Consider the following 14710-nt stretch of genomic DNA (forward strand, 5'->3'; position numbering starts at 1 on the left):
TGATCCACTGAAGCCTGTAAACGAGCGCTTTTCCTGACCTCCTGCCAATTAGTACTCCCTAGAAACTGAATTAGATACTCGCGAGGAGTCACATGACCTCAGTGCACACAGCCATAAAAATAAACACTGCTTGCCTGACTGTGATCGACTTAATAACAGAAACAGAGGAGGAGCAGCACTTACAAATGGCTGCGTTTAAACAAACACATAACTTTTTATTTTTAAATGTTTGTTTTGAAATATTGAAATAAGCATTTAAGATAACAACCTTTTCAAACTGTTTTAAAACAGCTGAATGAAAAGCAACAGATTTAAACTGTCTTTTAAAGGCAAACCTATTCTGAACTTTATAAAACAATTAAGAAATTTTAAATGCAACTTGCGGTGCACAAATAAAAATAGAAACAAATAACCTTTTAAATGCAAAAACTGTTTTTTACATTCATTTTAAAATTCAAATAATGTAAATGAAGGGTTTAAATACGTATTTAAATAAGATAAATGACTACCGTTGAAGTAAAAATAAATAAAAATTAAATAAAATAAAAATCAATTCAAAATGTTTTTCATGTCTGTTTAAAAATAGTTGAATAAAATGAAGGTTTTAAAACTATATTTAATTTTATGTCTATGTTTTTCAATTCAAACACGTTTATTTAAAACGTATCAAATAAGTAAATAAATCATTTTAAATGCACCTTGTAATTTACAAAAAATAGAAACAAGACACTTTTAAATGTTTTTTGTTTAAATAGGATATTTATCTAAAAATTGTATATTTATCTAAAAAGTATTTAAATTAATATTGTTCAACTAAACAATAACAAAAATATTAACAATAAAAATGTAAATACACTATTAAATGCACCTTTTTAAATAAAGCGTTTAAAAATACAATATACATAGAAGTTTGTATACATAGAGGCCGCATACATTTTTTATGGCCATAAATACGTAAAGAGTTGGTGCTTAATATTTTCGTGCAAATATGAACAATCTTTATAAATCTCAACTTGTGTAGGATAGTGTACGTAAAACCTTTCTTAGTTCTGCAAGGGTTTAAAGAGATGATGGTGCTGTTGGAGAGCAAGCAGGCCAGCTGATAAATGCGACATGTGACAAATGCGATATGTTTAGCATTAGGTACCAGTTGTTGCTGACAAGACACGAAAGTTTGAAAACCAGGAGCCACACCAAATCCCAGCTGGTCTATGAAGGGCGGCTCATCCTGGCTGTGGATCTGAACTTTGATGCCGGCCTCGTATGAGGTTTCGTCTGCGGAGAGACATTAAACAAGATTATTTACAGAGCGGGAGATTTGATGTCTGCCGCCTCGAGGCATAAATATAATGACTTTATAATGAACTTTATAATTACTTCATCCAGAATGCCAATACATGTTTCGTCACTGCCTCTGGATATAAAAAGCCTCCTCTAAAGCCATTAAAACGGCCGAGATTAATAGATTATAAATACGTAATCTTCACTGACATACAAGTACATCAATCCTGAACACTGACCGCATGTCATCTACACTTGATTAAATCGCGCTTGGACATTCGTTACTCTTTCTGCTTCGTATTTATTTTCTGTGCATGATTACGTTGAAAAATTGCAGCGCGCCACAGAAAATGAACGAGGCGTCTGACGCAGCAGTAATGGGGCAGGTGTACTCGGTAAAAAAAAAACGAGCAAGAAAAAGACCTAACCTTGTTATCTCTGCATCTAAATGTTCTACCACAAGTGAAATCATTTAGGGACGGCCGCTTATGGGTGAATTATGCTAATGTGCAACGCTGCATACCAGTTCCTCCAGATATGATGCATCTCGTCTTTTTGAAAAATCACATTTGGGAACATAATTCAACCGAGGAACCTGTACGGTTAGTATCTTATTTAAAGCGTGGCAGCATTTCAAACCTAGCATGATGCATGTTGTCATAAGCTGTCGTTTAAAACGCCAAGTTTGGATATGACGTAACTTTCTGTCTGAAACTCCTGAATTGATACAATCACCGAAGCAGCATGAACCGACGGGGCTTCAACAGTAAATGAGCTATGAGAAACACGTCACGACGTCTTTTTCAAACGCACTGCTCACCTGTGTCACCCCAAACCGGCAAGTACTCATCCTGTTGAATATCCAGCATGATTTCCAGACCATTTCCTGTTCCGCCTTTTAAAGTCGTCAACAAGGGGTTTCCATCCAGACCAGAGTTGAACGTGTAACATTTCCCATATCTTGTGTAAATCTGTGGGTGGACAAACAGTAAAAATAGTAGTGTTAAAGGGCTAGTTCGCCCCAAAATTTAATTTCCGTCATTAATTACTCACCGTCACGTCGTTCCAAACTCATAAGACCTTGGTTTATCTTCAAAACACATATTAAGATAATATGATGAAATCTGAGAGCTATCTGACTCTCCATAGACAGCAACATAACCTCAAGTTCCCTTTTGCGTAGCTACAAGAATATTTTTTTCCCGCCAAGAAAATGATGACTATTCAACTCTTCTCCCCTTAATTACTGTCTTCCTCCATTTTGAAGAGTGCATACCCCTTCATTTATGTTCTAAAGATGAAAAAAGTTTTGAACGACATGAGGGTGAGTAATTAAACTAAAAATACAGTAAAAATACAGTATAGACACGGTTGACAGATGTTAATACACAAATCAACATTTTAGACTGACTAACTGCAGTAATGATACTTAAAATTCAGCTTTGCATCACAAGTTTTTATATTGTCAAATAGAAAACAGTAATTAATTTTTACTGTATTTATGACCAAATAAATGCAGGTGTGAGCATAACAGAGGCTTTTCGAAATCTTCATGAGCCCTAATCAAATTGGATGCAATTCCTCACATATTAGGAAGAAAAAAAGGTGACATTAAGGTTGATGTCGACACACTTTCACTGTAAGGAAATCCAATTAACTGACAGCAATTTAAAGAACAGGCTTCCTCCTTCTGTAGATAATAGCTGGCTAGAATCCTCTGGTCCTGGCAGTGTTTTGACAGTGATGCAGCGAGAGACAGTGCAACATTGATGAGCTCAGTCATGGTTTCCTGACCCCGCTGTGACACTAATGAGCAGGAGATCTTCAGGCTCTAGGGCTTCGACAAAGACTGTCTCCCGCTCACTGCTCAGGAAACAAGCTCGACCTCGACAGCACACAAAACACCACGGCTACATTCTGCCTGCTTCATCCCTGTGGCTTCCGAGGCGTTTCAGGGAGAGAATGAGGAATAAAAGCAGGATAATTAAGGGCAAACGGGGCAGCTGAAGATAAAGAACATCTGACGGTGCTGAAAGAATATGTGGTTCATTGGCTCATTGCTAAAACAGGTTCTTTTATGTACAGATTACTGTAAGTCGGTGGTTCTTAACCCTAGTCTTCAGGACTCACTGCTCTGCACATTCTGTATGTCTCCCTTATTGAACCCACCTGAATCAGATCATCAGCTCATTAGGAGAGAGTTCATGAGTTTGCACTATATAATATGATTGAGACATTAATAAGCATATTTTGCGTGCTCTGCAGAGGGAGGGCTCCGAGCCCATCTCAAAAATGGGAGAAAATTCAAGTTTATTCAAAAATAACAGACTAGCAAATCGCACAACGCAAACTAATCAGAACACCTTAGCGATTGCCTAGCAACTACGTACACACGCATTAGGCTACAGAGAACACGTTCTAAAAAGTTACCCAGAACACTATAGCAACCACATAGCAACACCCTTACAAGCACTGAACTACTCAGTATACATTCGCAGCTTCCTGGCAACGCCGTAGCAAACACAAAGAAACATGCTATACTACTTAGCATGTCTTAGCAACTGCATAGCAACACCTGAACAACCTAACGACAAACAAACATGTTATACTAATGAGCAACTACTTACAAATGTTCCAAAATGCCCTAAGAATCCCTCAATACCCACAAACAACCTAGAAAATGCATACAAGCACAACAAAATACTCGGAAAACACTTTAGCAACACCCTAACAACCTCAAACAAACACTATTCAAACAGAAATTCTTTAGTAACTGCATAGGAACTCCTTGAAACATGTGTTATTCTATTCAGAACCTCTTAGCAACTACACAGCAACACCCTGACAACCATAAACTTACTACTAATCAAAACACTCAAACAACTGCATAGCAACACCCTGACAACCATGCAAAACACCCTAGCAAATGCACTACAAGCCAACTAAAATATTCAGAATGCCGTAACAACTTCAAAGCAACACCCTAGCAACCACATGCAAACACACTACAACTCAAAATACTTTAACAACTCCATAGCAACAACCCTGACTACCACACACAAATGTGTTATGCTACTCAGAACCTCTTAGCAACTACATAGCAACCCCCTGACAACAGTCCAGAACACCCTAGCAAATGCATCCAAACTCACTAAAATACTCAGAATACCATAACAACTTCAAAGCAACACCCTAGCAACCATAAACTTACTACCACTCAAACACTGCATAGCAACTCCCTAACAACCCTCAAATGAAAAAAGGCGCCTTTTAGTGGCGCACCTGTACATGTGACCTTTAAAAAAAGGACACATAAGAGAAGGAATCCGTCTGACGCTTTCACAGCTACAATCACTTATGCCACGTTCTTATCAAGCATCTGTCGAGTGAGATGCGAGGTTAAGATCGATTATCTCAAAATCTCAATTAACAAGAAAGCGCTCGGAGCAGAACTGAACCGTTGTTGTCAGCACGTCGATGCATCACAGAGGATGTGTGTTTGCCATGTCGAGTTCATGGTTTACCAAAACACACCAAATGAGCACATTGTTTCCGAACAATAGTTGAAGCCTCTCTCTCTTCCCCCGTTTCCCAAGTAATTAACTTCATTCATTCTGAAGGGAAGCGCCAGCCGCACCAGGCGAGAACTCATTTAGACTGATGATTCAGAGCTTTGTGCATATGTAATCTGCAAGTGAGCGCGGATTCATGGAAAGCAGTCATGTTGATTTCACATCAGATTTTAGCTATGCGTACAATTTCATATGCTTAAACACTGGAAGGGATTTGGGGATTATGAGAGGTAGACTGGTTTTCCATCTGATAATGGAGAAAAAGAGGATCGAGATATTGAGCAAAGGAGTTTAGCTGGAGGCAGGTTTTAAGCACATCTGTGCAAAGCACCCAGAGCTTTTTAATAATTCATGCGTCTTCTACACAGAAATTTGTCAGAGTGCAGTTTCTGTGCCAGTAGATGTTACTGAGATTTTTAGCCTCAGGGTTTCTGCGAACAGTCCTCTAAACCTGCAATACGTTTCTACAAAACAAAAGAGAACATTAAAAATGCAGCCAAAATGATGACAAATGCAGCCAGCAATTTTGCTAATAATTGTTTGGAAATAAACATTTTACTTATAAAAACATTCACCGGTGAATCTGGGTAAAAAAAACAGCCATGAACATGAGCAGCTTAATTTTAACTGCATCAGAAATAAATGTTTTGTAATGAGTTTGTGTGTGTGATTTTATATATATATATATATATATATATATATATATATATATATATATATACTGTATATATAGTACAAATACATAATGTAAACAAAAAGCACTAATGATAAATAAGAATTAAAAAAATAAACCTTGTTATAATATATAATATACTATTTATTTCTTTAATGGTTCATTTTAAATGATGTATTACAGCAATGATAATCTACTGTCATTGAAAAAATAGGAACTACATGGAACTGAACAGAGAATTTCGCTTTTTTTTATAAAAAATATAAACTGTTAAAAAAATATATAATAATGAACGAATAAATCATTTTTTCCCATTTGGTTTTGAGGTGAAAAATAACCTAGACATGATTTTGTAAGATTTAGCCATCCACACACACACACACACACACACACATTAATGCAGTGGAAATGGCTTTTGCGATCTCTTCTGAGACTCTGAGCTGTTAAAACGGGAATCACTCTTATTTCTAATCCACTTTAACACCTTGCCCTGCGCTATTCCCACAAGACGTAACTAGGGATTCTTTGAAACACTACAAAAGCCCCTCAGCTAGATGTATTCAGGTAGTCTAATCAATTAATTACAACTGTGACTTGCTTTACTGGCTTATGGATGTAAAATCCAAACGTGGCATCAGAAATGCGGACAACTGTTGATCAAAAGTGCTGTTTACATACAGGGGTGAAGTTCTTGTAAGTGCAGTTTTCCCCCCGGAACCTGCAGTCCAGCAGCATGTCTTCTAATTGGTGGCCCAGCCTGTCAATCATCTCAGTGGTGTTGAGCTGGTACTCAGGAGGCGGGCTGTAGTTGGAGAAGTCCAGCAAATGCAGCATCCTCTCGCGGTGCCGGCTGAGTTTGAGCATGGAAACGCTCTGGCGGTTGACCGTGTGGTTCAGGTGCATGATGTCCATCCAGTAGCCGCTGTGGTAGAGGTCAGCTTTGGTGAGGCTGGACACGCGGAGGAGGTTCTGGTTGCAGAACGTAACGGCCGGAAACGTCATGTTGTGAGACCAAACCATGTAGATCTTGGTCACGGCCGGGTAGGAAAGAAGATAAAGGATTCGGTTCCACGACCACGTGAAGAGGAGCCCCAAGCAGACAAAAATAGCCAAGAGCCACAACAAGCGTTGGGTTTTCGATTTGTACGGCGAGAATGCGTGTTTCAGCCCATGCACTTTAGTTCTGAGGACGAACGCGGCCGTAGCGTCCTCAGCGCTGTGGGTTAAAGTCATTTTGAGTCTTTGCCGGCTGCTGCGTCTCTTGGCACCATCCATCAGAGAGTCTTTGTTTATTGCCTCCTGATTGGATTCAGACGGATCTTCCATGGTGTCGCTAAACTGGCTGCAAAGTTTCAAAAACGCGTCATGTAGAAACGTGATCCTGCGATTGATGAATCAAAGACACATCCTAATCAATTCATTAAGCTTGAACCTTCTGCATCGCTGCCAGCCCGTGCAAAGAAAAACTAAAAAGGTCTGTACGTTACCGAGCTGTTCAAACAAAGCTTATGAAGATGGATACAGCTAATTTCAATCTCACTCAGCGCGCAGTTTCTCCAGGATCCTCAGGTTGATTTGTCTCGCACTTCACCAGATCAGATTGAGTTTTCTCTCTCATCCTTCACCTCTTCTCTCTTCTTCGGCTTCATTTTTTTGCACAGAACAACTATGAGAGGCTGGCTGCAGATTCTTGTTGCTTTCCCCTTTGTGTGAGAGCGCCCAGCCCCTCCCGCTCGCCTCAAATTATTCTGTCGATGGATTTGCAGCAGGCATATAGATCTATTTGTCCCTGCTTCTTGCACTCCTCAAATCGGGAAACCCAGAAGCTTACATGTTTCTTGTATTAAAGTAGAAAAATGACCAACTAAGAGCGCACAAGAGATTCCCGGAGGGTGTGTCATTTATCACACTTGTTTTTTCCGTCTTCGTTGATGCTTTGGGGGCCTTTCGCGGTTGTTTATTTTTTATATTAATATCAACAGTCTTCTCATGGGACATATATTGGTTTTATTAGTGTAATGTTTATGGGCTTTAATGGATTCACTCAACTCAAATGAGCTCAGATGAATTGTTGTTTACAGGTAACGCAAGACGCAAAACAGATTTTATTTTTACAAACTATGACACCTGTAGGAAATGAAAGTGCTATATACACACACACACACACACACACACATATATATATACACATATATATATATATATATATATACACACACACACATATATATACACACACACACATATATATATATATATATATATATATATATATATACTGTGACGAGTCGGCTGCCCCTCCTCTTTATCGTCACCATCACCCCGTCCTTTATTCGCCGCCCTTCACCAGGCTCCCGACGGGAGTGGGTGTGTTCGAGAGGAGGGGCGTGGTATTGGCCAGGTCTGGCGGCGTGTGACGAGGCACACCTGAAGGGGATTTAGCCTTGTCACCGCCGCCGTTAAATGCCCTACGCGCCTCTCCTCGGGAGACCGGTCTCTTCCCCCGTGCATGCACGCTGGTGTCCTCGTGGGTCCAGGAAGGGTGCGCGATGGACCTCACCCCGCCGTCCGTGAACACAGAGCTCATCCCACTCTGCCGCCCGAGCAACGAAGCGACGGAGACGCGCGGAAGAAGCCGCCGCCCCTCGCGCCCGGACCAGAAAAAGGGGCGTGTGCGACCGCGGACTCCGCCCCTTACCTGGACCCTTCCCCTGGAACACGGCCTCAACCTTCACTTTCCCCGCGGCACGACGAGGACACCAGATCCCCCCTTTTATTTGGACACTTTTCCCATGGACACTTTATTTTGTATTTATTTTATTTCTGTTAATAAAAAAAAGCCTCTCCGAGGCCTGACGCCACGCCCACTGTGTCTGTCGTTGGCTCCTCCCGTCACAATACACACACACACACACACACACACACACACACACACACACACACACACACATATATATATATATATATATAAACACACACACACACACACATACACACACACACATACACACATTTAATGCATTTAATTACACCAGGCAAGTATGTTCATATATTCTCTTCTGTAAAAGCCCAGTTAAATCTCTGTTTATGCGTGCATTTTATTATTTTTCTTTGCTCCGTAACCTCCTCGCCCCCCTGAAAGAAAATGACCATAAAAATGACCTATAAAAGATTCATTTCAGGCATCGGTGACATTATCAGCTCCAGCTGACTGTGACTGAACGCCATCAAAGCAATACTCATCTGATCAAGAACTGCATCGGGTAAATAGCTGAACGTCTTCAAACACAACACAAGGGCATTCTGGAAAACAACATCATCTCTCTCTAACTATTTATCACTGCAAATCACAGTTTCTGAAGATTGCATTCTGCCCTCATTTGCTTGCCAATACGTCTGAGCAGCCCCAGAATAACCGACCCCGTTTATCACGCACTGGACTTTCTGGTGAACTGCATAAATAGAGTTCCTGCTGATTTTATGAAGTTACTTTTTAAAGACCCTTTTAAGACAAAGCAAAATTAGGGAATAAAATGCATCAATATTTTCTTTAAATGTAAATATAGGGCACGAAATAAGTTAAATATCAACACTTTTCAAAGTTTGAAAACACAACTTCCGACCAATCTCCATTATACTTTTTAAGTCATTTTACAATGAATGAATGAATAAATAAAAAAAAAAAATAAAAAAATTTACAGTAAAAATATCTACATACTCAAATCAAAAAGTATATATTTTTTAAAACCGATAAAAATATATGCATGGTTGAAAAGAACAAAAATTGACTTGCAAAATTTAAAGGGAATATAAGCTTTCATAATTTTTTTTGTTCATTTAATTTATCAATTTCTCACTTCATTTACAACTCAAATAAATGCATCTTGATTGAATGATGCGTAGATATTTGTATCATAAAACAAGGAAAAAAAAATGGTAAGAACGGTATTACTTTTTTTTTTTTTTTTGCTTTTTTTTTGCATAGTTTTTTTGCAGTGCATGCAACCTTTAAATGCCATGACTTCATCAATTTAAGACTTTCTGCTCTGATTTAAGATCGTAATTTGTGGAAGGGCGAACGAGGACTTATAAACACCTTTTTATGACCCTAATAAAGAACCGCCCACTTAGAAATAGACAAATCTTCCGACCAACGTGTAATGCTGAAACTAAACTACAGTTCGTTTGACATTTATGTGCAATTCAGAGAATAATAAACTAGTGTGGAAAACGGCATTGCAAGAAAACTGCACAAAGCACCCATAAACTTTACAAAATGCATGTCCCTCCAGAAGTAATACGCAGTATTTCATAGGCTTAACAAAACAAAATGACAAATAAATTTTACTTGTGGATATACATTGTAAGTGTCTTTCAAAAATCGGCCCTCAATCATCATTTAACGCTAAAAAGAACTAATTGCAAAGTCCATCTAGCTCATTTACGTTGACAGAAATGAAACTGGTTCATGAGCTCATTAGAGCTTAAAAGAGATTGAATTAATCTTCTAATCAATAAAATTCGTCGAAGACGGCGTCATCGTTTCGTAACAGTCCAGCTGATACTAGACTTCTCAGAAACTCTCTGTGTTTCTCAGGTAACATGTTTCACTGCACGCTGATATAAATATAGATGAGAGCCGGGTCTCTCAGCGGGAGCTAATTTTCTCCCAGTTACACAGGAACCAGAGTCAATATTCCTCCGTCTAGGATCATTAAACCTCATGGATTAATTTGTCTTTCACAGGCAAAACTGCAAGAACTTCAAAAATCATCCAGTTTTCTGATGCGTTGTATATACATTCGCATAAGCTAAGATCGTTACCTTATTCCTGAGAGCTCAATATCTGAAATAATATTGCAGATGGAAAACCTGAGTTTTGGTCATTTAATTTTGATCATCTGAAGAGTGCGAAACGACCGCCAAAACGGAAACGACCGGTTCTTTGGCCAAAAACAGCTCATCAAATCAAAGCCTGCATGGAGAAATCTAATGAACTCCATTTGAAGTGGTCAGCAACTTTCTCTTACGGTTCAGTTAGCAGAAGCTTTAAACTAAAAATCGTGGACAAAATCATGTCACCTCATGCATTTTTTTTAAAAAGTTGGAATAATTTGTTGCAAATATTCTCCATGATGTTCTATATCTGCTGAATGGCACAGTCTCCTGTTCAAAACTTTGATGTATTTTTATAAATATTTAAACATGTTTTTGTATACTTTATTATGCCTTCGATTTCAAAAACACATTTAACACATAATAATATGAACACAAAGTCATTTGTATTTTCCTTTTGTGGTAATACCCATCACAAACGCATTAAGAAAAAAGTAAAAGAAAATAACAACAATTAAACAAAAAAAATTAAGAAAAAAAAAAAGAACTTCACGTTCATGTCACAACTCTTAAGACATCTAATTTATATTAAGTTCAAATAATACTTTTAAACCTCAGTTAATAAATTAAATTATAAAATATATAAGAGAGAGGGAGGATAAGGTAAAAAGTTTTATTTTAATGTACATACTTTGATTTTAGAGTTTTTAATGTACACTTTAACTTTTAAATTTCATGTTGTCCTTTCCATAGAGTGTACTTTAGAAACTAAATCTAACAAATCACTTATAACTGATACCTATAACCAAAACCACCTTGCATCTTTATTTTAATTTCATTTCTTAATTTTATCTGTTACATGTATTACTTCTGTCCAGATTTCTTTAAAGTATAAAATATATGAGTGTAATAAGCTTTAAGTCCTCCACAACTTCTCTAACGTCCTGAAGATAAATTATTATATTTTACCGACACTTGCTGGTGTTATAAAATATTGCATATAAAATTTTCCAAGAATGGAAAATTTGTTGTCCTTATTGTCTAATTCGAGTTCCCATTTAGTCTTAATATTATATAAGCTCCCATCCTTAATTTATTTGAATATATTATTTATTCGTCCCATCAAATCTATACATTTTACCAACTTTTATCATAAAACACAACAGAGGCTGAATATCATCTAACACAAATTTGATCATGCCTTCACCGACCTCTAAGCCATGACTGAAAAATTAATTAATTTCCCATATTTAGCATGCAGTTTTCCATATTTCCCCCCAAAATCAACAGACAAGGTCCTCATCGCTTTTTTAAAACTCATCTTGAGATGCTTCAAAAACGAATTATCTGCCTTTTCTAAAGTGGCACGCAATGAATCCAGATCTATATCCAATTGAACGCTAACGAAGAGACCTGAACACGGCGATCGATAGATGACGGCCTTTAAATCAGCAGCATTTACTGAATATAAAATGTCGGAAGAGAGATATAGGAACGTCTCTGGTGTTTCTGGGAAGCGTTTCGTAGCGACCGAACGTTAAATCAAAAGCGTCGATAATATTGTCCAGACTATTATCTGTGGGGTTTTGGTTCGCTGCATCAAGGAAATACGCGTGGATGAATTACTTGAGAAAAACGACAATATTTTTGGCCAGGAGTGTACAAGGACGATCCCTCCATGACAGCTCAGGGTTAAGAGACGTTTTTTTTTTTTTTTAAAAGGTACAATGATGATAGTTCATGAATCACCTCTAATGGGGCTTAAAAGCCAGATCTTTAACCGCTTCCAGCAGTCAGATAAAACAGTGAGGCTAACTGAAAGAGATATGAAGACGGTCGAGCCGTCAGACTGGGACGCTGTCAACCTCTGATCGCTGAAAGAAGGCCATTATTGCTGAAATAACGCTGAAGCGGATCAGCGAGAGACAAACGATTCAGATCACTTCGGTGTTGATTGTTTAACAAATCGGCGGCGACACGCAATCCCTAAACGCGTAGGATTTACAGCCGTTCGGTAATAAACCTCAGCACTCCAAACTTTAATTATCAGGGAATAAAAGCCACATGACCAGCCTTTACAGAACATCTGTGAATTACAATCTTCATCTGCTTTCAAATTAGTACCTTTTCTCGGGGAACATCCTGTTAATGTCCCGAAGGACGTCTGCTGGTTCTGTAGCGCGCAATTCCATTAAAGCAGCACTGTGAACTTTATATGAGGTTTCATTCGATAAAACGCGTGTGCTTAAGCGCTAATTTGAAAACAGAATTTTAATGAGCTTGAGTGGAGCAATAAGCACTACTGCTGTGTCTCCAGAGCAAATGGCTATTTTTTGTGAATGTATGCAGCTGTGAATATGAATGTTTGAAAAGGGGAAAGTAATATAGATTAAGCTCCTTTTAAGCAAAAGTCATTGTTTCTTTTTGACCCTTATATATATATATATATATATATATATATATATATATATATATATATTTTTTTTTATATTTTATTTTTTTTTTTTTTTATTATTATTATTATTATTATTATTATTATTATTATTATTATGTTTTTATTTCATTTTTTTCATTATATACATACACAAAAAATATTTTAAAGACAATTAAACTTTTTTTTTTTACATTTTACTATAATTTTTTTTTTGTTAAATTATGTATGCTTTAGTTGTTTTAGTACATCATGTACATCAAGTACAACTAAATGAAAGAAAAAAAAAAGTTAAACTAAATTTAAAATGGGGAATGTTGGTTTAGCAAATGAATGAAATATTAAATATGATGGAATAAAAAACTTTTTACTGAAATATTGCCAAGTAACAAAATGGTTTTGTAAAGTTTTAATTAGTTCGCTGAGCGACAAAAAGCTGCAACATTAAAAAAAAAAAAAATTTATATATGAACATGAAAATTTGATTGCGATTGAGTGCCTTTAGAGCTATTTAGAGCAAGACTAATGCCGTCCAGATAACATCTAGAAGTCCTGAAATTAAATCCTTCCCTTTTTTATTAGCACATGATCCATATTTCAAGACTTTTATTGAATTCATCACAGCGGTTTTATGGAGTGCATCAACCCAGAGCACGCGTGTGAGAGATATGAGCGCTTCGATGACATTTCAACAGGCGTCCGGTCTGCCGTACGGCTTCACGTCACTAAATCATGTCAAGTATCTGCGGCAGGGTGTCCATGAAATTTTAAAAGCACATCCCCAGACGTGTTTGGGCTTACAGGGACTAGTGAAGTGTGTATCAGAATGAACCCGAGCGAGCGGATAAGACAAGGACGACCCGTCCTCTTGCGCAGACGCTTCTGTTTAAGCTGGAAATAAGTGGTCCTGAAGCTGCATCGCGGCTGATTTATCTCTATTTACAATGAGCGACGGGGAAAAAAGTATTTTGTGGCAACTATCGATTTCTGCAGCTTTGCAGTCTGTGGCCTACAGAGGGATTTATCTGCAACTGTATACAGATAGGAACAAGCTTTTATGTCGTTCAGATTTGATTTTGTAACTTGGGGGCTGAAAAGCACATTTTAAAATCATCTGTAAAAAGTTGGAGATGATCCAACTGTTCTGTTTCAAAGGTTCTTGAGTACTATACTTTTCAGATAAAAATCACAAAGCAGCTTGGGAGGCCAGATTAAAGCAGCTGAGACCGGCAAACAACATTATGCTTAATGCTGGAGGAAAATAAAGAAACGGTATGATGAATCAATTCCTTCACCATATTCATCTCTGTGCTCATATTTCACAAGTGAACCTGAAGTTGTAATCTTTTGCACTGGTAACATATTTCATTTATGACCATATATATATATATATATATATATATATATATATATATATATATATATATATATATATATATATAAAATGATTATATTTAACTAAAATATTCATTTATAATCCATTAGTGTATTAAAATAATATACATTATATATATATTTAACTCAAATGTTAATTTATAATAATAATGTAAGTTCATACTAGCACATAATTTTTATTTGTAATTACTTCATATTATACACCTATAATAGTTTTTAGAGACGTTTTTGTTTTTAATTTGAATAAATGCTTGTTTTGTGCACCATCACAAATATGTTTTATTTATTTATAATTATAATCACATAACTTCATTTGCATGCACGTGTGTGTGTGTGTGTGTGTGAAGTATTTCAGTGTTACAAAAAAAAAAAAAGTTTTATTCCGTTATACGTTCAAAGAATACTTTTTCAGTTCAGATAATACATTTTTTAAAAAGGAGCAGTCTCTTTGGTAACAGCACCATCTTGTGGGCAGATTTCTCACACGGCGCTTAAAAGCTAGATAAAGGCTAATCTGAGTGG

At 37.2% G+C, this 14710-nt stretch overlaps 1 protein-coding gene across 5 annotated transcripts in view; it reads right to left on the reverse strand.

Moving 5' to 3' along the window:
• asic1c (acid-sensing (proton-gated) ion channel 1c) overlaps positions 1 to 14710 on the reverse strand; it is a 72438-nt gene that overhangs the window by 12036 nt on the left and 45692 nt on the right. The window contains exons 1-3 of one of the 5 annotated variants that reach the window (XR_006247919.1): positions 6205 to 7210; positions 2102 to 2252; positions 1148 to 1275 (exon numbers count right to left, since the gene is read on the reverse strand). Coding sequence is in view for 4 of the 5 variants with exons in the window: in XM_043225804.1 (XP_043081739.1) it covers positions 1148 to 1275; positions 2102 to 2252; positions 6205 to 6852 (927 nt within the window). In the remaining variant the exon portion in view is untranslated. Of the gene's footprint in view, positions 1 to 1147; positions 1276 to 2101; positions 2253 to 6204; positions 7214 to 14710 lie in introns of those variants that run through there. The other 4 variants (XM_043225804.1, XM_043225808.1, XM_043225806.1 and 1 more) reach the window with 4 other exon arrangements.

Source organism: Puntigrus tetrazona, chromosome 24, assembly GCF_018831695.1.
Source record: "Puntigrus tetrazona isolate hp1 chromosome 24, ASM1883169v1, whole genome shotgun sequence".
In the NCBI taxonomy this organism is placed as follows: domain Eukaryota; kingdom Metazoa; phylum Chordata; class Actinopteri; order Cypriniformes; family Cyprinidae; genus Puntigrus; species Puntigrus tetrazona.